Source organism: Crocuta crocuta, unplaced genomic scaffold, assembly GCF_008692635.1.
Source record: "Crocuta crocuta isolate KB4526 unplaced genomic scaffold, BGI_CrCroc_1.0 scaffold24, whole genome shotgun sequence".
Classification (NCBI taxonomy): domain Eukaryota; kingdom Metazoa; phylum Chordata; class Mammalia; order Carnivora; family Hyaenidae; genus Crocuta; species Crocuta crocuta.
The window spans coordinates 4,904,579-4,931,320 of NW_027530974.1; the positions used below are offsets into that span (position 1 = coordinate 4,904,579).

The window sequence follows — 26,742 nt, forward strand, 5'->3', positions numbered from 1 at the left end:
TTGCAATTGTTCAGTGATGTTTGCCATGAATGTGGGATCCCCCATACATACTTGCCATATATTTTCCACCTCTGTTTTAAGACCACAAAAGATATTCATTATGATAGGTATTCTTGCTGGTTTTTCCACTGATTCACCATAATGATTCAGGAGAGCATTCATAAGAAAGTATCTACAGAGATTTTGCAGTTTCTGGATGCTGGTTTTGAACTAAGTATGTATACTTCTTCCTTTGTTGACTGTGGTTAGTAAGATGTAAAGAGAGCAGTAAGAAAAGCTAGCTGTGACATGAGTACAGACTAAAGTAATTTCCTTTAAAGGGGAGAGGTTTGTTTTCCTTGCCAGAGTGAGTTATCTACTGCTAAGGAAGGGTGGTTTCTTGAGCGTTTGTAGTATTATATTCTATTGAAAATTAAAAGTGTTCATTTCTGTGCAGATGCAAATACAATCAGCTGAATTTTATTTGAAGCTTTGATTACAGTCTACTTAATAAGAATACACTATATTAAGCCAGTTTAACAGTATAGCAAGATGCATTTCACTTTAAAATTGAGTATTGGAAAGCTGGGAGATTACTTAATAGAATTAGGTATGATGCAACTACAGAGGTGACCCACTACCCCTCATGGATTCCTCGTGCTGGGAACAGTGCCAAAGGCTTAGAAATGTGGTTATATAAAACAGAAAATTCCACTCTGGCTTTCCCCACTGTGCTTTGTTTTTGCTAAGAATCACACCCTAGGCATTATCAATGGGTAATTTTGGCCATAAGTCAGCCTTGCAAATCAATAGTTGATAGCCTTGCCTGTTGGAATCTTGTAGTGTAATACAAACGATGTTAGCATCCTCTGTCATTGGGTCTGTGGTAGCACTGGCTATTTGTAAGATACAATCCATATTACCTTTCAGTGCTTGAGTCCTAAGCTGATGTCTCAACATGAGTGATATGAAGGACAGCAGGGAATTAGTGGTTGCCCATCCTTCCACATGTCTGACCACTAAATCTGCCAGAGTCTCCAACTTGTAGGGCTTATTCTATCTCTAAAAATGTACTTGGGCCGACATTATTGTGTGAAGGAAAGGATCCCAGAGAGACAGATGAAGTATAATCACTAATTAAGGAGATTAATTCCTCATTCTTCCTGTCCCAAGTCACCTTGTTACTTTCTAGTATTGCAGCCTCAAAAGAGTTAAAGTAAGGGATATTGGTTCCTGCTGATCAGGCCACAGTGTGACACCTCCTATAGAACACACCATAAAACTACATTATTTAATAGATCTGAGTATTGCACCTGCTATCTTTTCTCCTTGTAGGTGATTAAGTTTCCCACAAATGCAATTTGTTAATATGGGGCCACATCTTCTCACAAGGTAAATCTGTGAAATTTGGCAGGCAGTTGCTTTGCTGCAGGTGCAAGATGAAAGACCTTGCCCTGGCTTTGCCAGGAAGAAAAATGATGTTGTACTCAATTCCTGGGAAAAATATTCTGACACAGAGAGTAGAATCTAATTCCAAAAAGGGGGAGTAGAATTCTAGGGCCCAAATCATGTGCTTCTATCCCTTTTGGGGAGTATATTACCTCCAAAAGGCTGAGTGGGAGATCAGAGTCTTGTTTTACATGAAGTCAGGTATTGAGCAAATCCCCTTGTTAAAGGAAGTCCTCTGATATTTGGAGCTACAGCCATTTGTGATGATAAATGATGACTTTTATTCTTATGAGCTATGAGAACTTAATTAGAGCTTAATTAAAGCTAATGCTCAGAATTCTTTGGAAGGTGGAGCAATTAAAAACTAACTTCCATATTGAATAGTCACAATGAAAAGTCATGTTTGAAATGCATGGCATCTTCACTCTGGAGCCCCATGCAATCCTGACTGGGTCTTCACACCTAAGTTAAAGCAAGAGCTGACTACTATTTTATGCATTAGAATTTCCTGAGCCAAGACTGGAAGGGGCTCAGTGCCCGAGTCCATCTCAGCCCCCTGTGCATTTACACAGAAGGTCGTCTCTGAATCTGCAACTCCAGCTCGCCATACACGTGTCTCAGAGAGTCACTGGTCATGCTGGCTATCAGCTTCCGAGAGCCAGACACCCAGGGTCGACAAACTTCTTCCCAGTGCACGGTAGAGTCGGGCCGGATTTCACTGAAAGGATGGAAAAGAGAGGAAAAATTTTACTCTCTAGAAAGGCAGATCCAGTTCCCACCTTGATCAGGAAGCAGCAAAAACCCCTGCCCGAGTCTTGTGCTGTCTTTCTCTCTGTGGATGGTGGTTAGAAGATAAAGGGCTGATTCCAAAAGTTCCAATGCAAATAAAGCCCCTATATGGGAATGTGCCAGAGACAGACCCATTGGGTCATGGTTCCTTCCACTTGGATACATCAACTGGCTGCCCAGTAGATGTGGTCCATCCAGTATCTGGTGAAGCTAGGCTGAGCCTCCCACCAATCATGAGCCAACTCAATTCTAGCTTGTCCCTCAGCCTCCACAGCAGGCTCATGGATGTGACTGATCTCCCTTGGCTCTCTCTGGGCCACTCTGGCTCCCTCTTGGATTAGACTCTTAGCTGAATCCCAGCTGCCTTTGCTGAAGTCCTAATACTCTAATTAGTTATTGCCAATTTCAACATTGTTCCCACTCTCAAGATCTACAACATAACCCTACCTGCTGCCAACTGATGGAGTATTTACATGCTTTATAATTCATAACCCTGTTTAACCGACAAAATGGGTCCCTTTGACCATGTATCTTTCTGCTACTCATTTGTATCCATCCTGATAATGGGACTGGTCTTTAATGGTTCTGGTATTCTCCTCTTCCTCTGCAGCCTATGTTCTGAGGTTTTCATAAGCTTCATGGTCAAGCCCACTCCAGTGAATGACTGAGGTCAATCAGGGTTGAGGGGATTTAGGCTTCTCTCAGTGCTTCACATATATCACACTATGGAAGCCTCAGGAGGAAGTTACGTGTAGGTTTTATATGCATGATAGTCCTCTGAAATATATACTATCTAACAGATTTAATAGTTAAGAAAAATGGAAGGAGAGGCATCTGTGTGGCTCAGTTGGTTAAGAGTCCAACTCTTGATTTCCACCCAGGTCATGATCTCATGGTTGTGAGGTTGAGCCTCAGGTTGGGATCTGCACTGGGCATGGAGCCTGCTTAAGATTCTCTTTCTCTCTCTCACTTTGCCCCTTCCCTGTTTTCATGCTCACTCTCTCTCTCTCTCTCTCAAAAAAAGATGAAAAGAAAAGAGAAGGGAAGAAAAGAAGGAAGGATAAACAAGTGAAGCAACTTTTCCAAGAGCACACAGCTATTAATGGGCAGAAACAAACTTTGGACTCAAGTTTTTCTGATTCCCAAATTCATGCTTTTTCTACTATTGTATTTCATACTATATTCACCAAAAAATGAGTTCTGACCACTGTGCTTGCTTTTTTGTTTTTTGTTTTTGTTTTTGTTTTTTTTTTCCAAGAAAAACAGATACCCTTTTATTCAGTATTAGGAGCTTCTTGCAGTGTTGTTCATGGAGGATTCCTGGTCTGCTCTCTGACCCTCAGGGAGGACATGTGCTGGGTGTCTTTTCAAGGGATCCTGGGCCAGCATTTCTCTGGGAGAGCATTGGGGAGATGAAGGGAGACCACCATGTGTATATTAGATAGAAAAGGGACCTGTTTTCATGGGATTACTGAGGCACAGCACATCAGAATTGGAAAGGACTTAGAAATCACTTAGTCTAGTGGCCTCATTTCACAGGTGAGGAAAATGAGATCCTATGGAATCTTCCACAGTCACAGTCTGTGGAAGTCCCAGACTACGGAAGAACAAAGACATGTTGGGGGCCATGAAGAGTGTGCTCATGCTCAGAAATGACAGACATGTTGTACAGAGGCATTCTGTGAATACATCGCTAGAGGAGGGCACTTACTACTAGTATCATGAAGGGGCTGAGGAATCAAAAGAGCTGGGGATGATGTAGCTTCAGACTGGGTGGTTACAAGGAAGGGGAACTGCCAAGGAAAGTCTGGAGTGGTTCAGAAACCTCAGCTATGTAAGTGCCCATTTACCCTTGGGAACCGGGGCCATAAGGCCATAGAACATCACCTTGAACAGAGCCAAAGTATAGGGAGAAATATGGAGCCCCATACCTCTGCTTGACCTATTCTGTGTAAAGTTAGAACCCCCAAATTTCCTCAAATAGGGCTAAAACCTATGTATTTTAGTTGGTGGTGGGTGTACATTCTTTGGGACAAAAAAGGGGAAATGCCCTCAAATCTTAGAAATATAGACAGTAAATAAGAAATTCTTTTCAAACTCTTATCTCTGTGCCCAGTGAATTGGGAAAGGCATATACGTCCTTGGGGACTCCTCTCTTTGGAGTTGCTCCAGGCATTGACTTTGACACTGCTGGTCTAAATGTCTTACTTAATTTGGTATTTGCTAATTCTTTTCTTTATTTTTGTTCTTTATAAATGTGGTTCTATATATTATTTTCATCCATTATATAATCAAATTGTGTGCGAAGTGCACACCCGTCCCCTACATAGGTATTTTTTCAAACTCAGTAAATTGATTTTATGATTCAAGGCTTGAAAAACGTTGACCTCACCATGGGTTTCTTCACCTATAAAAAGCAGACACTGTGGAGTATTGAATAAAGTGGGGGGGGTGAATTATTATTTGTACTGTACTTGGAAGCATGGCAAAATATGGTAAAGTGCTCAGTGTTGCTTAGAAAAGTATTAGTGTTGTTGTTGCTGTGTATATTACCACCATCTCCTTTGTGGTTATTGCCTCCTCTGCCTGAACTCTGCAAGATAACTAGGAACGTAAATTCCTCCTGCCCGTTTGCGGAGTAACAGTTCTCTGTCCTTAATTTACAGTGATTAATTCAATATGAACACATATTTTTGAGATATTTATTTCTCAAGAGCTGTGCTATTTTTACCCTGACCATTCATTCTTTCTTCCCTGGTTTCCCCAAGTGGTCAATCAGAAACACTTAGCAAAATAGTGTTCTTCTTCTTTCTAAGTCTCCTTCTTAAATATCTGGCCTGGGGCCATGTAATGCAGGTGACTACCTCCAACAGAAAGTATAATCCCTGAGCTTCACTTCATTATTCACTCTTAGTCTTATACTCATCCTCATAATGATATTCGTACATGTATTTCATACATGTATACATGCCTACTCAAGAGAATCATACAAAGATATTCATACATGAAGATACCTTTGCATGTCCAAGTATGCATTTACTTATAGATAAATATGTACAGAAAGGGAAAAGAATCATTTACCCATATTGGTAGTGGAGTAATACTGGAATAATCCTATTTGCCTGGGGATAGATGTTGTGATAAATGGTTCTCAGTTAATGTGCTGAGCTATCAAGATATGCTGGCCATTTATCATCTTGAATGCACGCAGGCAAATGGGATTATTAATACAATAAACTGTAACTATCTATAGGTTGTTCTCCATGTGTCTAGCCCTCAGCTTCTGTCCTACTTGAGAAATACAAAATTTAAAACAAAATTTACAAAGTCAGGGAGGTTTTCTCTTGAAATAACTTACCAAACCTGATCATTTTTTAAAGAGAAAAATGAATCTGGAAGATGAATTATTTGATGCTGTGGAAGGATCAAGTGCAGAAACTGAAAGCTGAGAGTCTGTGGGGGCAGCATTTCCAAGCATCTGAGATAGGGGGGAGGTGGTGGGAGAAGGCAGGAAGGTAAACCATCTCAGAGCACAGTCGGCTCATACCCTGAGCAAGGAATGAAGCACCACTGTCTTCCCTGTTTCCTAGTTCAATTCTCTGGCTCCTGCCTTCCAGGCCTCCTGCGTTAAGCTTGAGACCCCTTGTCTTCTAGGGCCCTGGCAGGAGTGTGGTTGGATAGGTGGGGGTAGTGATTCTCTTGATGATTCAAGATGTGTATCCTAGAAAGGAATACGCTCTTATGGAGAATTCTGCTTCTGAAGAGCTTCTCTTTTTAAGGGTCCAAGTTGTTACATGGATCTGCCACTTCTAGATCAGATCTTGGCAGCAGAGGGTACCCTGGAGTGCTTGTAATTATCTGACAATATGGAAGTGGGTGCTGGCTGGCTCAGGTCTTGGTTGTGAATGTGTGTGCTGGAGTCAGGAGGAGACAGAGAGAATAGTGCTCTTTCCGAAGTCTCAAGCTCACCCTAGGTAGTAAATATTTTCTCTCTCAAGTTCTCTCCAATTTTTGACAGTCTCATAGAAATAAAGCTATCCTTGCATTGAGAGATCCATCTTATGGATCTGGATTCCCGTAACAGATTGAGGACCTGGCTTTCTGTTTGTTACCTATCTGCCATAGACCAGTGTGTTGGAAGTAACTACCAATAGCACCTTAAGGAAGAGGGTGGGCAGGGCATTTGTCTTGTGTCCATTTAGAGACTGGACTCTTCCATCCTTTCCATGATTCACTCCACTTTGCCCTACTCCAATGTAAGATATTAACAGTAAGTGCCTAGACACTCAACCCACTTGGAGCCCGGTGCCTCCCAAATAGTGGGTCTTTGTACCGTGTGAGGATTAATCTTTCTTCTAACACACAAATGGTCTCTTTTTATGCATTGGCCTGTGATCAAGGTGGGATTTGGGGCACAGCCAAGGTCTACAGGGACCAGGAGGTTCAGTAGCCTCAGACGAAGCTTCCAGGGTTACTGTCTGAGAAGGAAAAATTGGATGCAGCAGGGGGCTGTTTTGAAGAAGAAACATGTTTCACTTTGCCTGAGTAATTCTTGCATCTGATTCAACTGGGAAGGTGAGAGAAGGGGTGAGTGAGGCTGTCAGTTCTGAAAAAGCAGGTCTATCACTGCTGACCTCTCCCTGTGGCTGAAGATGATTTCTAATTTAATTCTTTTTTCCCTGCAATTTTCCTATTAGTACAGGAAGGGTTTTATGTTTTGTGCTTGCATTCTTTTTTTTTTTTAATTTTCAACATTTATTTATTATTGAGAGACAGAGCATGAGCAGGGGAGGGGCAGAGAGGGTGACACAGAATCAGAAACAGGCTCCAGGCTCTGAGCCGTCAACATAGTGCCCGATGCAGGGCCTGAACTCACAAACTTCGAGGTCATGACCTGAGCCGAAGTAGGATGTTTAACCGACTGAGCCACCCAGATGCTCCGTGCTTGCATTCTTTGAAAAGCACTCAAATTATTTTCTCTGTTGTTTATTGCATTCACAGGCAGTGGGCATCTCTTGGACAATGTGATTGCAAAGGCTGTGAGCACTGTACTTGAAAGAAATGCAGAGAGCACTTAGTGGGCAAAGTGTTCTTTAAAGGCATCCCAGAAGGGGTGAAGGAGGCCTTGGCCTAGTCCTACAGATTCAGAGGCGGGGTAGCTTCCAGAAAGGGTGTTGAGGAGTTTCCTAACATATCATCAGGTACTTTCTGCAGCCCTCCACCTCCCCTTCTTTGCTTTAGAAGGTCACCCCACAGGAAATAGGCTAGATTGATTGATGCTGACAGGGATTTATTTGTGGTAGAAATGAAAGTAATAAACCTCAAAGATTGGGATCTATTCTGAGTGTCACACTTTCAGAGGAGCCCTGACAAACCTGAGTAGGTGGGAGATGGGGAAAGCTAAAGCCCCATCAAGGGTCAGGGGAGGTATGGAGAAATGTGATGGTTGTTTGCAAATGTTTGCAGGGCACCAGGTGGAAGAGAGTTGGGCTTTGTTCTGTGCCTATTCAAATGACAGAATTAGGATCACTGGGTAGGATCAAGAGGTAGAACTTTTTTCTAACAATTGGAGCTATCTGACCATGAAATGGGCTGTCTTGTTGAGTGACACTTTGTCAGCAGAAGTCGCAGAAACTGCAGGGCATAACCCGATCATGCTAGGTGTAGATGAAATAATTTCATTCATATTATCACAGAGCCCAAGATTCCTTGGGAACCAAGTTTGCAAGTCTTGAGGCTCACCTTTATTCTATTGAAAGCAATGGTTCTAGAGTGTGTTTGTGTGTGTCAGCAAAATCTGGGGGCTGGCACTGGGAAGAAAGGACCCTTGCAAAGGACATCTTTCAGCATCATATCTGCCACATAGTAGGTACTCAACAGATATTAATAGCACTGCTACCTGAGGAGGCAGCATGGCAGAATGCTTGAGACCTAGGTTCTGAATCAGCTACCCTGAGTCTGAGTCTTGGCACTACAATTTTTTTAATGCTTACTTTTGAGAGAGAGAGAGAGAGAAACAGAGTTTGAGTGGGGGAGGAATAGAGAGGGAAACACAGAATCTGAATCAGGCTTCAGGCTCTGAGCTGTCAGCACAGAGCCTGATGTGGGGCTCGTGACCTGAACCGAAGATGGATACCTAACCGACTGAGCCACCAGATGTCCCAGCACTATGCTTATAAGCTGTGAAACTGGGGCGCCTGGGTGGCTTAGTCGGTTAAGCGTCCGACTTTCGCTTAGGNCCCCAGCACTATGCTTATAAGCTGTGAAACTCAGGCCAATTCAGCCGACCCTTCAAAGCCTCAGCTACCCCAAGGGAGATGCTAATAGCACCTACCTCATTAGGGTAGTTTTATGGATTAAATGATGGAAGTGCCAGTCAAGCCAACCCTACTTTTACCCCATGACTTAATGGCCAATAAGAAGGTGACAACTTCTCAGACACATTCACTGGGCCTTAGATGTAAGCTTGGAAAAGACAGAAATGATAAACTTGCCTATGTCTCTTCTCACCTTCTCAGTCCCCAGCCCAGGCCTTACCGGAACATCTTCCTCATTGGTTTCATCACTCCAGGACCATCCAGGTATATCCAAACATTTCGCAGAGTTTCTTTTAGAGGATTGGTAAACTCAACTGTCACCACCATGTCAGAACCAACCATCCTAGAGCCCCGGACCTAAGACATGAGTTGGGGGAGGAAAATGCAGCTATTAGCAGCACATAAAAGCTTTCTGCTCTCCTGTGTCCCTAACCATCTTCACTTTTGCTGGTTTTACAGAATGGTTATTTTTTGGCAATGGAACCAGGATGATGAGGCTAGCTGATTGCTTTGACTGGGGGATAACTATTGAGACAAAGATGGAAAATTACTAATTAGGATCACACTCTTTTTCTCATTAGAAAAACCACCCTAATTAGAGCTCAGGTTAATAGCCGTGACCACCAGCTGCTCTCTATCAGCAGGAGGTGGAAGTGCACTTGGTGTAGCAACACATTTCCATCGTGAGGGTGGCCAGGCAAACTCTGCTTCTGGACAGGACTCAAGTTTCCTGACAGGACACGGTGTGTGTGTGTGTGTGTGTGTGTGTGTGTGTGTGTGTGTATCTCTGTATGTGTGTGTCTGTGTGGGAATTCCTGAGTTCAAGAGGAAGAGATCACTCCAGGGGGCCTGAGCCTTCTTACTTTTAGGCACATTTGGGAGAAATATGGCCAAAGAGGGAGTTATCACTGTGGAACTTGAAGAAAAGGAATCTGGATGCTAAAATAGGCAAAAAAGGCATTTCATCTGCAGCTACAACATCTCAGTCCAGAAGAGTGTAAAGCTCTTTGTTTGTGAGTTTATCTATGACAAGTCCCAGAAGGATTGGGTTTTTGGCAAAGTGTCACATGAGGTGGCCCAAGTTCAGTGTCAGTTCAACACTTACTAGTGGTGGGGACTTGGGTGACTTACTCAACCTTTTTGAGGTTCAGTTTTCTTGTCTCTAAGACTGGACTGACATTCCCATGGGGTCATCAATGTGGAAGGCTATTATTATTTGGTCTTTGGCTGTTATATTAGGTGCCAGGAATGGTATGCCTTCCCAGCACCAACACGATGAGCTGGAAAGTGGACAGTTGGCTATGGGGTTTGCTTGTTTGTTTAGGATGTATGCCCAATGGATGAATCTGTATAAGCTCTATACAACTTGGGAACACAATAATAATAGTAGTTCTTCCTTCCTAAGAAAAGGATAGAATGAGAAAATGCATATAAAACAGATAACACACTGCATATCATGAGGCAGAAGTTCCATACTTTATGGCTCATACTGCTTTTGGAATAGCAATGTTGAAAGTAGCTTGCTTTATTCTCCTCATATTTTAGTGCACTTTCGACTCCAACATCTAGCCAGTGCCCAGCAAACATTTGTGAAATTAAGTTTACTACTTAACAATGGAATTGATCGATTGCATTTTCTACATAACCCAGCCTTTGTTATACCCCATTTCTTTAAGCAGGCATATACTATAGAAAAAATTATGTGGAAATGAGCCTTTCTTATGAATAGAGGGAAAGAGGAAGGATAATGCCTAGAGAAAAGGACTCTCACTTACTGAATCTGCAGTAAAGAATAAATCTTCATGGCTTTGCTGTTTAAGACACAGTTTGTGTCTAAATTTATGTCTATGGGATTTTAAAGATCTATGAGAAAAATGAAAAGTGCAGTCAATGCTCCACGTTTATTACATTCAAATCCACACCTGCTGGGGAGGAGTGGGGGGATGCTGTGGTCAGAGGGATCAGGGGGTGGAGCAATGGTCATGGTGGTGACCACAGCAGGTGTCACCAAGAGAGCACAGATTGTATGCCACGTGGTGTGTCTAGCCTGTCACCAGTGGTCTTCAGCTGGACATGCACATAGAGTCACCTGGGGAACTTTAAAAATCATGGAGGTCTAGGCCCACTCCCAAGCAATTAACTCAGATTCACAGGCAGAGCTTGTAATAAGTTTATTTTAAGCACCCCTGTTGATTTCTAGGAACCAACTTAGAAAACTGCTCCTCAGTTGAAAATCTCTGAGGCAGACAACACATTTGGAAGACAGGCTGAAATTTTCACTTTCCTCCCAAGATGTCCTGACTCTATCGATAGAGATCCTGGAAGTACAGAAGTGCATTACTAGACTACTCTTTTTTTTTTTTTAATGTTTTTTATTTATTTCTAGGAGAGAGAGAGAGAGACAGCGCGAGCAGGGGAGGGTCAGAGAGAGAGGGAGACACAGAATCCGAAGCAGGCTCCAGGCTCTGAGCTGGCAGTCAGCACAGAGCCCGACGCGGGGCTCGAACCCACAAACTGCGAGATCATGACCTAAGCGAAAGTCGGACGCTTAACCGACTAAGCCACCCAGGCAGGCGCCCCTAGACTACTCTTTATTATTTATTTAGTATTTAGTGTTATTTAGTACTCTCAGCTTAATCCTCAAGTGTGGCCAACATATTTTTCCTAAGTTGGGAAAAAAAAATTCAGAACATTTTCGCATTTAAAAAATACAAGATAAAGATAATGTTTACCAAAACTAAATTGGAGAAAGTGGGGCTGTTTCAGAGAGGCTGTTGGTAGAAGTCAGCTAGGATGCTTTTAATTTCAGGAAGGAACTATTTTGAAGCCATCTGCTCTCTTCATGGCATGCTATCACAAGCATGGACATAAGCCCCTTAAAAAAAATCTGATAATACTGACCCTTCCTCAACACAGACATATACAGTGACGAATACAAGATACATACACCTCTCACTTGTGGTTTTAGGGGATTCATTATAGGCCTAGAAGGTCTATCCTTGGCCCTTGCTGGGCCCTTGGGCTCCAGGTGAAGAATCATTTACATACGGTAAGGCTAGCTCTACAGGAAGATTCCTGCACTGTGGAAAGAAAAGTGCATCCTTCTAGGTTACTCTTGACAGTGATGGGGAAATTTAGTGTTTGAGAGACTGGTGCTTGTGCTTAGGCCTCCACAGACAGGCTTTAGATCTGGCGATGACTCAAAGATTAAGCCTTCTCAGATATTTTCATGTGTCATGCCTAAACAGTTTCCTTTCAGATGTTATCTTCATAGCCAGTTGCTACCATGGGCATGCAAATACTGTCCAGGCTTTCCTAACACTGGAGTGTGTAGGAGGCTTGGGAGAGGANACTCATTGTCCCTTTCCCAACATTCATCTCCTGCACCTACAATTTTAACTTCCTTTGCCTGACTACTGAGGTGATAATGAACCCTAGAGACTCAATCCAAACAAATACAAAATCCTGCCTAACATTTAACTATTTTTTGTTTAGGGAAATTAAGTGGAGATATGTCCCTTCCTTTCTCTGAAGGAAATGGAATTCACACATGGTATTTTCACAGTATGTGCTGATTTGAGCAAATCGCCATGCTATGGTATCTGCAAAATGTTGAGGAGGCCATGGTGGATGAAAATGTCTGTCCAAATCTAATTCTTTAAGGAATCTCCACTGTTCCCCTTTCTTTCATGCTGTAAAAATAATTCCATATCGTTGTAGTTATATTTTGGATTTTCTTGCTGTCATAAAAAGTTAAATAAAGGAAGCCCTGAATAATCCAGAGAAAGTTAGGTCAGGAAGAAACTTTTATGTATACTTACTTTAGAGAAGGGTGGCTATTACTCAGGTCAAAGAAAAGGATAAAGTCTTTTTTGCATGACATCAAAGTCTTTTCCATGTGTTTGATGGCTCTTGTTTCCAATATCCCATTTAAAAATATTTGTTTTGGGGGCACCTGGGTGGCTTAGTCAGTTAAGCATCTGATTCTTGATTTTAGTTCAGGTTATGATCTCATGGTGGGTGAGATTGAGCCCTGCGTTGGGCTCTGTGCTGTGCTGATAGCACAGAACTTGTTTGGGATTCTCTCTCTCCCTATTTCTCTGCCCCTCCTCTGCTCATGCTCTTTCTCTGTCTCTCTGTGAAAGTAAGTAAATGTTTTAAAAAATAAACGAAAATATCTGTTAAAAATTTTAATGTTTTTATTTATTTTTAGGAGATAGAGAGAGAGTGCAAGCAGGCGAGAGGCAGAGAGAGAGGGAGACACAGAATTTGAAGCAGTCTCCAAGCTCTGAGCTATCAGCACAGAGCCTGACCAAGGGCTCAAACCACAAACCATGAGATCATGTCAGGATGCTCAACTGACTGAGACATCCAGGTGCCCCAAAATACCTGGTTTTTCTCTTTAAGTTTTTATTTATTTAGAGAGAGGGCATGAGCAGAGGAGGGGCAGAGAGAAAGGGAGAGAGAGAATCCGTAGCAGGCTCCACACTGTCAGTGCAGAGCCCAATGTGGGGCTGGAATTCACAAGCCATGATATCATGGCCTGAGGCAAAGATGGACACTTAACTGACTGAGCCAGGAGCCACAATAAAAATATGTTTTAAAATATTGACATAAAATATGATGCTTTTCCAAGTTAGATATCATTCACCAATATTGACCTCCTGAATTAGTAGCTATTTTGATTCTTGGTGAACAGGATAGTTACTAATGCTCATACACACACACACACACACACATGTAAACTTTTGGAAGGAATTACTTCGTAGGAAATCATAAGATCTCTTCCATGGAGCATATGCATAACTGTATTTAAAATTGAAATGAAATGAAGGAAAAAGTTTGAGAAGGGATGAGTTTAGGTGGCAATATAATTCACACAGTTTATTAGTTCACCTCATGGCCCTAACTTCAAGTGCCATCAATAATGTATTACATGTATTACTGGAAAATACACTTTTTCTCTTCTCTAGCCTTGCTGGTGATAAGTAGTTTCTTGTTTGTGAACTCTGCTTACTAGAACCAGTACCACCACTGCTGAGTTTAGCATTTACTGCATAATACTAATGGTTACAGTAGTCAGGCAGTGTTCTAAGTCTGGACTGTCCAATATGGTAGCCACTAGCCACATGGGGCTCTTTAAATTAATTTTAATTAAATTAAAAATTCAGTCCTTAATTGTACTAGCTACATTTCAAGTACTCAATAACTACCTATGGTTAGTGGCTATCATATTGGACAGTGGAGATTTAGCATATTCCCATAATCATAGAAAGTTCTATTGGACAATTTTGTTAAGTGATTTACTTATATTGATTATTTAAACCTCACCACCCTATGAGGTAGATACTGAGTCTGCATTTTATAGATGAGGAAACTGAGGCACAGAGAAGTTATGTAACTTGTCCAAATTCACATGGACAGTAGTAGGCAAAGTAAGACTTGAATACAATCTGGTGCCAGAGTCATCGCTTAACCACACCCACTATACTGATAGCGATTATAGCAATAATAGTTATTAGTAATTAATTAATTGATAATTACTAATTAGTAATAGCCATAATAACACCTCTCATTATTTTTAGTGTTTACTTAGTGATGCAGCCATTGTACTTATAATTTTACTTACATTATCTTGTTGAATCCTCCCTCCAGCCCTCCCTATGGGCTTGGGGGCAAACATTATAATCATCTTCATTCAACTGATGTCGATCTGACACTTAGAAGATAATCAAAGGACCCGAGTTACAGAGCTAGTAAGTTGTAAGAACACAGATATGAATCTAGGTTTTTCTGACTCCAAAACATTCATCTTTAAGCATTACATACGCTGTCATCTCTGACAGCAGAAAGGCAAAAATAGTAATTTTTAAAATGAAAATAGCTTCTTTATTTTCTGAAATCCGTTGAAGAAGCATTCTCAGTATTACCTTATGTTACCACTAAACTTCCAGTAAGTTTGTAAACATGTAAACATGTAAACATCCATGTAAGCATGATGATTACAACTAGACCGTGAACTAAATTTGAAAATATATGTATAACCCAACTTTTTGTATTTGACTTCATGGGGAAAGAATCTGATTCTTATGCCACAGTGAAATGTGACAAGGTAGGCTTTGGGCTTTGATATATTACTTGATAATAATAGGATTTTCTATTTAAGGTGACGATAGAGATACCATTTTAGAACATAGGGGGATCATATAAAGGTAGATAAGATTCGTTACTCTTGGAAGTTTTACTTTGTATGTGTGTTTCTTTTTTTAAGATTAAAAAATAGCAAACAGGAAACATGAAGAGAAAATTATATTTTAGGCACCCCAGTTAGCAGTAATTTCTTTTTCATTCTCAAATCTAGGTTGTTCACTGGCTGTGCTCAGTGGGGAGATGCAAATGCACACTTTACAGTAGCCGGGCTCACTCACAGACGAACTCTAGGATGCTCTCTCCTGGCTGACAGAGCACACACACTGCTACTCTGTGACCAACAGCTATGAATGGGTAGAGAGTCAGCTCCCTGAGCATGTAAAGTCATGCTAATGGTGCCCCACCTGGGACCCTTTGGGGATGCTCACAGCCCATGAAGGCTGAGGTCTTTTTTTTCTCCACAGATTGATAGGACAGTGTGAAGGGGGCACACTGCAGTGATTGGGACACAGAAAGTGACCATAGCTGGAGGAAACCAAGGGGAATGTGCTGGATTCAAGCTCTAAAGACTAGGGGGATGCCACTGTGTGGCAATTCTCAGGGGTATGCTGGCTGGATTTACAGACATGGATGTGACCAAAAAGGGAGGGAGGCAGGGGACATTTATCAGCAACTACCAGGTCCTGGTGTGTTCTAAGCATTCTCAAGACCATCACTGATGTTAATACTCACAACTGTGAGTTTTACATATGGTTGTATTGAGTAATAAGAGTAATAATATTTAGTGTGTTACACGTTCTGCAAAAGGGGACATAGAAGTTCAGAGAGAGGATGTGTGTGTGAGAGAGACAGAGAGAAAAAGGAGGGAAAGGAGGAGGAGGAGAGAAAATAAGGTGGTGGCTAGGCGTGAATGGTTCAGTGCATACTATGATTATGGTACCATGTTAGGTCCTTTATGGGGATTATTTCAACAATCGCTCCCAGAAACCCAATGAAGTCAATACTTTACATGTGAGGAGGTTGAATAATTAGCTCAATTAGGATGGGATAATGAACCCAGGAAATCCAATTTGAGCCATTGAAGCCACTGTGCTGTTCTGCTTCTTTGCAGAAGTGCCTGCCAGTGTCCTTCCCGGTGTTGTCACCCTAGTTAACTAGAGGATCTGAAAACTGAAGCCTTCCCTGCTGAGAGTGGGAGAATATCACGAGAATGCTGTCCTCATGTTACATACCTCAGATTGCAGGCAAGCCAGTCTGTAGCCTGGAGGCCAACCAGCTTCCCTCCGCAGCCCCATTCTCTCCAAAAAGTGGCTGTTCACTAAAAATCAAGACCATGAGGTCTTTTCCTGACTTACAGCATCTTACAACTATCAACACATGAGAAAAACTCTTATATCTGATTTTAATAAAATATATTTTTCTCATCAAAATATTTTTTGATAGCACAGAAAAAGAGATGCATGTTCATTACTGGGTGTCTCTCCCTGGCATTTTCCACGTGAGGATCATCTAAGACCAAGCACACTGGGTACTGGAGATAGCTAACTGTGCATGATTTAACATAGTCCCAATCTTTATTTTCACGGGGACAAATGCAGTCCCAGATGGGGCCCCTTAGGATGTAAGGACACGTCCACTGACCTAACTGCATTGGTTGACAGTGACATAGGTTCAGACAGGTGGGCCAATATTGTTCCAGATTGACCTTTATTTGCTCTAAAAAGGGAGCAAAGTAGGGACAGCGGCACACTGGTTGCCAGGCTGCTCCAGTCCCAAGGCTGAGGCTGGGGACTCATGGAAGAAGGCAGTGCCTCAGACAGAGAAAGGAGAAAGAAAACAGGTTCTGACTCTTGGGATGGCAGAACTAACAATAATGTTACATTTATGCTCTGGAGTCTTCACTAGGGCTTCCGCTCAGAACCAATTATAAATTTTCAGGCAAAAATGGCTCTAAGCTGCCTTTCTAGGTTTATCTTCACCAGTCTCCTGCCACCATCCTTGACTCCAGCCAAGGCAGGCTTCTAGCTCTTTCCAAGGGTTGTCTACCTCTCTCCTTGCCTGCCACTTCAGATGTTATCCATTCCGTGAGGATGGTCTATTGTTCTGCAGCCTTGAGTTTTGATGCCTCAACCTGATATGATCTCTCCTCCCCTGAAGAACACAGACTTTTCGTTAAGGGAGGCACTTTCTGTGGAAGTTCCCGTGTGAGAGCAGTGTAGCAGTGTAGTGGTTATCTGCATGGTCAGAAAATTCCACTCCTTCCCTGATCAGCACGTGATTACAGGCAAGTTGTTTATGGACAGAATGGCGACCATACTAACAATGGCCACCAGATGCTCAGTGTTTACTCTGTATGGGGACTTAGAGATATTCATCAACTCATTATATACTCACAACAACCTATGAGGTGAGCATGGCTCTTGTGCAGATGAGAAAACAGAAGCTATGATAGATTAAGTGACATGTCCAGGCTCACACACATGAGAAAGAAGGCTTTGATCTCAGAGAATTTGGTTCCAGAGCCCTTTGACCAAGATGCTACCACCCCACTGGGGTCTCTGTTTTCTCATCTGTAAAATGGGGACTGCAATGATTTCCACCTCGTAGGATGGTCATGAAGACTAACTAAGATAATACAAGAGAGTACAATCATCTGGAGATCAGTGGTTCCTAGCTGCTATCATTGTTATCACCATATGTCTCATCTCTTTCTTGTCCCAAAATGAAACTGGATGGGCAGGATGGTCATGTCCTCCTAACTCTTTGTATCTCATGTGGTGTCACCCTGTGCCCAGCACATTCATCACAGTGACTTTGAGAAGGTCTGTCAGCTCTGGGCCTGACCCAGGCTCAAAGAGATCGACAAAGGGTTCTAGATTTTTCCTAGAATTTGGGGACATGTGTCCTAAGTAATTGTGGACTCCTGAGCCATTGTGCTTTTGTGCTTTCATGGCATTTTACCCCCCATTGCCAACTTCTGCTTTAGACAAGTTATCTAACCCCTCTCCTTGAGGTCTCCTGAGCAACGTTTCAACATAATCATTTCTTTCTCCTCTCCCCTCACCTTCCCCCTTCCCTCCTCTACCCTCTTTCCTTCTCTCTTCTCCTATCTCCTCCCCTCATCTCCCTCCCTCCTCATCTCTCCTCTCCTCCTCATTCCCTCCCTTTTCCTCCCTTCCATTCCCTCCTTCCTCTCCCCTCGTCTTTCTCTCTGCCATTCCCCCCTTCTATCCTGTTCCCTATGTCCTCTTTCCCTCTGTTGGTCACTCTCAGGGCAGGAATGGTCATCTGAACTCACAACTCCATATTTGATTTCTCCAGTAGGTCAAGCAGCATCCCAGGCACCAGGCCTGTGAGCCAGAGTCTGTGGAACCAGGGTCCCTCACAGCTCAGGAACATCTGAATGGCTTTTAGGGTATGAGGTGCTTTATCCAGGAGCACTTCTTCCCTTGCTTGGATTTAGTACATCCCTGGGACTGATATGGCTAATGAGGCAGCTGATATGAAGCTGCTCCTGACTCCTTTCCTGCACAAACAGCAGTGGACAGGAGTGGGGAGTCCCAGCTCACTTATGCTGGAGTCCTGGTTAACTGGCCCTATCTCTAAATAAGTTTACGCCAGGAAGAGCATCCTCCATCCCTTTATGGAAATAAAAATTAAAAGGAAAACCGATGCTGCAGCCCTTTTAAAGGACACTTTGCCTTGCCCAGGTCACTCAACTTGTGGCAGAGGGCATTTCTATTACACTATTCTTTAATTCAACCCAGAAGGTAACCAACAAATAATCCTTCACAGAAATAATGTCTTACAGGTTGGTGCGCCTGGGTGGCTCAGTCAGTTGAGCATGACTCTTGATTTCGGCTCAGGTCATGATCTCGTGGTTGGGTAGTTCGAGTCCTGCATTGGGCTCTGTTCTGGTGTCGTGGAAACTGCTTGGGATTCTCTCTCTCTGCCCCTCCCCCGCTAATGCTCTCGTTCCCTCTCTCAAAATAAATAAATACACTTAAAAAATCATGTCTAAAAGATGAAAAGGATCTGTTTCCTTTATGCATCCAGTTTATTGTCAGCAGTGCAATTAAATTCTATCGTATGTTGTGGTTTGAGGGTCCACAGCTTGGAGGGGCTCTTCCTGAGCCCCTTCACAGGGACAGGGCATGGGTTTGTAATGAAGCTGAACACGTGGCCCTGCCTCTGATGGGACAGGTCCCCGAGGGAGCACCTGCTTTGGGGGCGGCTCACCCTGGTTATACACCAGCACCTGATGCTACTGAATTTGTATTCTCACAGCACTGATGCACCTCTGGAGGAGCCCTCTGCTACCCCTCCATACGTTTGTTTCCCCTTCTGCCTGCAGACCCTGCACACCCTCATTTTCCCTCCTTCTCCTAAGGCCTCTTTCGTGGATGTTGCTGTGACAGAATGTGGGCGGTGCCTGAGCTGAAAGGCCCAAAGACACGTGATGACTTAGGCCCTCCTCGAAATGAAGGGCCTGGGCTCACTGTCTCAAGGGGCATGATTTGTCTGTGTTTGGGTGGGCCTCGGACTGGGGTGACTCATGACACAGTAGTCCTCAAGTGCCATCCACATGGGCACCAAGACCCAGTGACAGCCCCGCTGAATGCTACAGGACAGTCATCAGCTTTACAAATGATTCACAGCAAGTGATTCATAAGACTCAAGGCCTACTGCCTCCCTCCCTCACCACCTCCAGGGGCATTTAAAATATGCACAACTTGGTAAACTTTATCACGTTAGAAGAATGAAGCTTAAGACCTGTGCTAACTCTTTTAATCTCTTCAGGAAAAATGTTCTTCAGCAACTTGGAAAGGCCTCTAATCCCTGGATAAGGCTGACAAATGGTGTCATACCCCAAGGACATAGATGGAGGCCTGGGTTTCTTCTCACAGGGCAGGAAGGTGTCTCAGGACGTGGCTATAGATGCTGCCAGTGCTCCCCAAAAGAGGGAGCGACCCGGTGGCTTTATTTGTCTTCCATTCCCATCCATCCTCAGCCCTCCTCTGCCAAACTCCTTTGAACTACTTGGGCAGAGATTTCTGATGGTAAATGAAGAGACAAGATAAAACTAGTAGCCAAACAGGCAAACTAACCCTATGGTGATAGAACTCAGAAAGGTAGTTGTCTTGGTGATGGGGAGGGGGTTATTTTCCTCTTGGAAAAGACACAAGGAGGGAACTTTATGGGATGTTGGGAATCCTCTCTGTCTTCCTCTGGCCAGTGGTTGCAAGGTGTCTACATATATGAAAAGTCATCGTCACCAAACTGACATCTCAGTGTGTGCAATCTGTGATATACAGTTATATCTCCATGAACAACAGTACTGTCCCAACACAGGTGGGGGATGATCCCAGTGGTTTCCATTTCATGCTATTCCTGACCCACTTTATTCTGGAGACACTGAAATTCTATCTGTATCCATTACACATCTTTATCTTCCTCCACAAGTATGTTTATACCCATAGGTTATATTTATATCTGCAGCCACATCTATATATTTAAATCTGGAGAGGAGGGAAAAGTGTTATATGTGTGTGTCTATATATAGGGCAGTTTACTTCTTTCAAAGAACAGGAGGATCTTAGCTCCCCCCTCCTCATGTTTTTTGAGCAGGACACACATTCATACACACACACACACACGCACACACACATGCACACACATACGCACGCACTAAGCCTAGATGCCTGCTCAATAACCTTGCCTTAATAACCTTGCCTCAATCTCCCTTGTCTAAGATGGCAAAACTGACCTTGATGATGAGCTTGGGGATCGTCAGCACGGTGGACTTCTGCTTGGCCAGAACATCCCTGGTCTCACTGACACGCGCTGTGACAAAGAAGTGCAGGAATCCTTGCTCTAGCAGCTGGCCCATGTACTCGCCTGCTCTGATCAGCACCTCCTGTTTCTTGGCTGGTGGGAGAGAAACAAATATGCAGAGCATTAGCCGGGAGTGAGACCTGTTTGACTTGCTCCGAGTGCTCCATCCTTCCCATACTAGCTTAGCGTCCACCAGAACCACAGCAAAGGTCAGGGGCAAATGGAACAGAGTTAATCAAGGACAAAGCCTCCTGTTTCTCAGGTAAAACAAGAATGTGCTAAAAATTTTAATATTCAATAAGGCCTTACTGGAGAAAATAAGCCGATTTGTTCTCAACAGTGCTTTTACTGTTGTAGAAATGCAAAGCTGTGTCAGAGATGTTTAAAGTCAAGGACCAAAGGGTTTTAACTGGGGTTGCTTTGAGTTGACCAGGGACAGTCCCAAATGGCAGATGTGCAGTAGTGAAATGCAAGGCCACTTCGTACAACAAGAAACATCTCATAGGCAATAGGCCACCATTAAGCAAAAACGGTCTACTCCTTAAATATTTTCCTTGTAGTGCTCCACATTTTCTTTCCAGTCTTTTCTGTACCAATCTGACATGATTTTTCTATTTAAGAGAAAGAAGCCTTTGAAACCAGTTTTTACCCTAGGCATTCAGCTCTCTCCCACCCCATTCCTATTTGCAACTTAAAAGACCTTTGTGCCAAATGCTTGTTTCCTCAAGTCACTGATGTTAGCTTTTAGGTGTTGAGGACAGGCCAGTGAGGAGGGCATTTGGAGAATGGGTGGGGGGAAGGTGGTCTGGGCTCCCCTCCACTCACCATCTGGGCTAAGGGCAGGAAAGTTCTCTTTGTGGCTCTGAGTACAACAGTGACATTGGCATCTCCCATTTTCTCTATCATTCTCATTTGTCACTGCTCAGGGTTCAAGAGAGCAAAGCCCACTTCTTCTGCATTGTCAGCCAGGTAGGCAGTCCATTGGGGAAACAGGTGGCTCCCACCCCCATCCCCATGCACAAAACACAGACTCTGTAAATGTTCATGGAATCAAACATCTCCACCACTGCCTCCCTGCCTAATGTCTGCCTTTGGCCAAAGATTCCTTCTCCCTGTGGAAGTTATTGAAAGAAACGATTCCCATGAGCCATACTTGAAGTGTAAGGCACAGTCCCCAATTAGAGCAATCTGAAATGAGGACAGGGCACTGCATGGGGTGAACCAGGGCACAGGGAAGTCCCCCTGACTTCTTGGCCCACAGGTGAGGGTACATCAGCCCATCTGTGCTGGGCTCATCATCTGTGTCAAAGTTTCTTCATGGATGAGAAGGTGCTGTCATGGCCTCAAGCCTCTGACTGAAGAGTTCTGAATTCTGGTTGCAGATCACAATCACCTGGGGACATTTAAAAACCTGCCCTGATGAATCCCACCACAGACCAATTAGATCAGAGTTTTTGGGGCTGGGGCCCAGGCATTATTTTAAAAGTTCTGGAGCAGCTGACTTTAATGAGCAGGCGGGTGGGGAGGCACTGTTCCCGCACCCCAGAGGATCCCCATAGAATCAGCTCTGTAGAAGCCTCGGGTCACGTGGAAGGTACGGCCCTTCCAATCCAGCTGCTTTCTGCTCAGAGTGTGGTCTGCAGCCTGCCGCACAGCCATCATTAGAAAAACAGGTTTTCTGATCCCAGCCCAGTTTACTGAATTCGAATCTGCATTTGAATAAGTGTCCACGTGATTCATATTCAGCTTTGAGAAGCTCTCAGATATAAGAAGGAGGTTCTAACAGTAGAAGGGGTGGAGTTAGGGTAGAATTAGGGTGGATAGTTTTGATCTTAAAACTGCAAGTCCATGCAATTCCTGGAAAGCTGGAAAGGTTGATCATTCTAGGCTAGTGGTTGTCAACTGGGTAGAGGCCAAGGATGTTGCTAAATATCCTAAATGTATAGGAAAGCCCCCATAACAGCCTGAAATGGCAGTGATGCTTTGGTTGAAAAACCCTGCCCTAGGCTATGCTGAATTAGTAGAATGTATTGGTTCATCTTAGACAAGTACTAAACAACATGACTAGGTTTTCTGGGGGCAGTCTTATTCCATTTAGAGCCAGCCTTTAGAATCTATGACCTTGGTTTGACCTTGGCCCTTGAATTCTTTTTTGAATGACCCATTCATATTGCCTTCTTTGGGTCTGAGCCCAGACCCTGCTTCCTCCATGGCTTTCCTGGTAATTAACAGTCCAGACATTTAAGACTCCATCCCTTAACTGGCTATAACCTCAGATTAACACAAGGTGCCTATTTTTGACCGCTCACTCCCCTGATCTGGACAGATGCAGTAGCAAAATGGTATGCCTTGAAGAACATGCATTTTGTCTCTAGCTGCCTCCAGTAATAATAATAATTTAAAAAATTGGACTCCTTCTGATTATTACTGGAGGGCTGTGTTTGATTGCTGGGTTCCTTTAGGCTGGCAAGATGTGCCTGACTTCTTTCTACCAATCTTAACAGTGGCTTTTGCTACCTTTATAATGTTGGCACCAGGGCATTATTCTCTGGGGTTGGAACATTCTCTAAATCATAGCACTAAGGAAACTGGGCTGTGCTTCCAAGCCCAAGAGAACAGTGCTCCTGAAATAGTATGTTATGTAAGTGCTGTGTTTTGCCACTGCACAAGAAATTGTTCTAGATAAAGTTTATTAAACGTGGCAAGAGAAAGAAGAATAGGTTTTCATTCTATGAGTGGTGGGGCTGGGATCCTGCCAATATCATTTACTGTGTCTGGGGAAAGCCAAGGGAGACACAGACAGGAGCTGCCTCATCTCTTTTTCCAAAAAGCAAAGAAAACTAAATATAGCCAAGTGGAAATGATAGCACCTTTGAAGGTACTGGAAGGTTTAAGTTATTCAAATCTTCCAAGCTGATTCTAGCCCACACATTCTCTTTAATCATCAGTCTGGAAAGTATGCCTCCCATTATACTTGGAAAACTTTCTTTGTAACAGAGCTGCCTAGGACTGTACTCTGACCTGCTCGACCAAAGTCTAGAGTCAAGTGGCACCTTGCAATACACTGATTTGTTTTACTTTCTTCTTTTGCAATTTATTTTAGATTGCAGTATGCAACCTATTGCATACAGTCAATGCCACCTGGCTTGCCACCTAGTCAACGACTGGAAGGGTTGATGGATCATGCCATTCCAGCCCACGAACTCATATGAGCTCCTTCTCTCATTGGATTAGAGAAAAAGGGTGAAGAAGATGGAGCGATGGTTCTCCAGTAAAGTGGGAAAAGGATGGTGTATAGTTAAACCTGAGTGAGATCATGCCTCATTTCTGCTCAAAACACAATATGGGCTCCTGTGCCCACTTGGAATCAAAGCCAAAACCCTCACAAGGGCCTACAGTTCTTTACATGGTCTATACCCACCACTCTTCCCTGGCCACCTTTGCTCCCAACTTCGGTTTCCTGGCTACTTGTTGAACACATCAGACATGCTCTGCCCTCAGGGCCTTTGCATTTATAGTTTATTTCTGGCTGCAAAGCTTGCTCCTTTCCTTCTGTCAGGTTTCTGTTAAATGTTACTGGTTACAGAGGTTTTCCCTGATCACCCTACCCCCACAGCATCCCCTCCATCCCTCACCTTGCTTTACATTTTCCTATTATATGCAAACCCATACTATGTAGTACTTGTTTGTTTATTATCTGCTCCCTTAAGACCACAAACTCCATGAGGGTAGGCACTTCTGTTGTGTTCATTGCTGTGCCTTTGGCACAAAACAGCATCTAGACATTCAGCATGAAATAAAGGCTTGGGAAATGAGTCTAGAACCCTGTGATGTGGGTGGTAGTGTTCCTATGAACAGAAGAGCTCTGATCAGATCACGTAAGTAACTTGCCTTGGGACACACAGCCGGCAAGTGAGGTAGTCACACCTAAAATCTCGATTTATCTAATTTCAAGACCCAGTTTCCCTAAACTCCACTGTGTCTGCCTTTTATAACCAATTGTGATGCTTGTTCTCTTGAGTCCTTTATACTGACTACTCTTTTCTTTAATAATTACCTTTCCTACCTCAAGGGATATAAGAAAAGTGCCAGATCTCCCAGTTTCAAAACAGAACAAAACAAAACAAAATACCATGGTGATTTCCTAATTGTTAGCCATGTTACTACAGCTGTGGAAACTTGTTTCCCCAATCTTGTAATTAAGATTTTTCAGAATAGTTCCCCATTTTCCTGGGAATATCTTTTGAAACCTTAAAAGGGTAAACTTCTGGTGGCCTTGAATCCAGAAAGCTTAAGGACACTTGTGGTGTATGAGTTGGTCATCCCAGGGGAGGGGGGTGTATTAGTCTTACTTGCCTCCATGTTGTAAAACTTATTATTTGTTCACCTTTAAATTTTTTTATTTTTCTGGGCCACATGTCAGAGCAACAGAAATCCAGTGCCTTGAAGCATTCAGGTCCTTTCTAACCCGCTCTAATTCGACATGCTTCACCTGGAGACCAGGTTCTCCCAGTTAACTCATTCTACCAGTTGTGTGACCAACTTTTGTGCCCCCTAAATACTAGTATCCCAAGAAATGGGTACTATTCAAGATTCGTTGAAATTGCAATCCCCAATGCAAGCTAGAACCTGGCCAGCTCAGTCATGCTTAAAATATTCTGAACTTTTATAGTGAAGGAGGTGCTTTGGAAGGCCACGTATTTGAGGGAGGCTGCCTAGGATCAAGGATGAGAAAGAGATCCCATAAGAGGTGGCAGAGAGAACAAAACCCTTCAGAGGCTCCTGGACAGCACATCCTGGGTCTCTAGTTTCCTCTTTCAAGGGTGGGCTCTCCCCTGTCCTTATACATCGGCAGACGAGTTTTCAGAAACAGCCTGTCTGCAGAGCTTAGATCTCCTGCCTCTCAACTGGTAAAGCAAAGCACATCATTCCTGCTGGGGCAGCCCCCCAAAACATTACCTGACTTGGAGAGAGAGTTACCAGTGGGGGGGGCTGCTGTCTGACACCTATGCATCACAGAATTTCTTAGGCACTAAAATCCCCTTGGGATCTTGTTAAAATGTAAATACTGGTTTGACAGATGTGGGGTGGGTCCCAAGAATCTGCATTTCCAACCACCTCCCAGGGGATGCTGATGTTTCAGGTCCTCAACCCACACTTCAAGTAGCAGGAAATTACATTTAATTCTCTTGACTCATGGGGCTCTAGGCTTTGACCATTTCAGTGTTCACTTGCTTTTTCAATTTTTAAATGTTATTTATTTTGATAGAGAGAGAGCACACTAGCAGCGAGGAGGGGAGAGAGAGAGAGAGAGGGAGAGAGAGATAGAGGAGATAGAGAGAGAACTCCAAGCAGTCTCCTCACTGCCAGCCCAGAGTCCGATGTGGGGCTTTAACTCACAAACTGTGAGATCATGACCTGACCTGACATCAAGAGTTGGACGCTTAACTGACTGGGCCATCCAAGCGCCCCTTGCTGTTCACTTCTATGCATGAGAGTTGAAGGTACATTTGAAGCTCCCCTGGCAAAAAGGGGTTCTCCCGTGTGGTTCATGTTCCTGAGCCCTGGGACAGAATTTTAACTTTGGCTGGAAGTTATTAATGAGTGACAGCACCAAGCCAGACAGGGAGGCAAAAAAACAAGTCCCAAAGAGAAGAGCCCCCTCATTAGCTTACAAGACAAGGGCTCCAGTATCACTTCAAATGTCTCCTTCTTGAATTCTGCCTTGGAGACTCCCGTGTAGAAGACAATGTTGCCTGAGAGGTAGGCTGAGAGGGTGTAACGGTTAGGGCTGTTGTTCTGGAAGGTGATGGTGAGCTTGAAGTCTCTTCCCAGCACGGCTTTCTCCACTTCAAAATCCATGTTCACGTCAGACCTTGGTTTGACGATGCCTTCTGTGTTGAGGGACTTTTTAGCCCCGTACATCAGGGCAGTTTCTAGGGCCAGCCTCTCTTCTTCTTGGGCTAGGAAAGATGCAGAGATAATGATGGTGAAAAAGAAATGCAATCCATCAAAGAAAAATTAATAAACACACAGTGCTCTGGGCACTGTGTGTTGTCCTTGCGCCCGTATCCTCCATAAGCCACGCAATTTCCTTCGAGACACGTATGTTGCCATTATTCCTATGTTATCAATTCTGCAAAGTCAGAGCTCTGACCTGCCCAGGCTGCTGAGTTAGGTGGTATGACCAGGGCTTACCTGGAAGGGAGGTGTTAATGGGCTT

General features: G+C 43.5%; 1 protein-coding gene across 1 annotated transcript in view; it reads right to left on the reverse strand.

Moving 5' to 3' along the window:
• Positions 1–437: 437 nt before the first annotated feature.
• The window catches only part of F13A1 (coagulation factor XIII A chain), a 162,749-nt gene continuing 136,444 nt past the window's right edge, over positions 438–26,742 (reverse strand). The window contains exons 12-15 of the mRNA XM_077770057.1: positions 26,195–26,482; positions 20,452–20,612; positions 8,755–8,891; positions 438–2,146 (exon numbers count right to left, since the gene is read on the reverse strand). Of these exons, the coding sequence (XP_077626183.1) occupies positions 1,993–2,146; positions 8,755–8,891; positions 20,452–20,612; positions 26,195–26,482 (740 nt within the window). The 3' untranslated portion in view covers positions 438–1,992. The remainder of the gene's footprint in view (positions 2,147–8,754; positions 8,892–20,451; positions 20,613–26,194; positions 26,483–26,742) is intronic.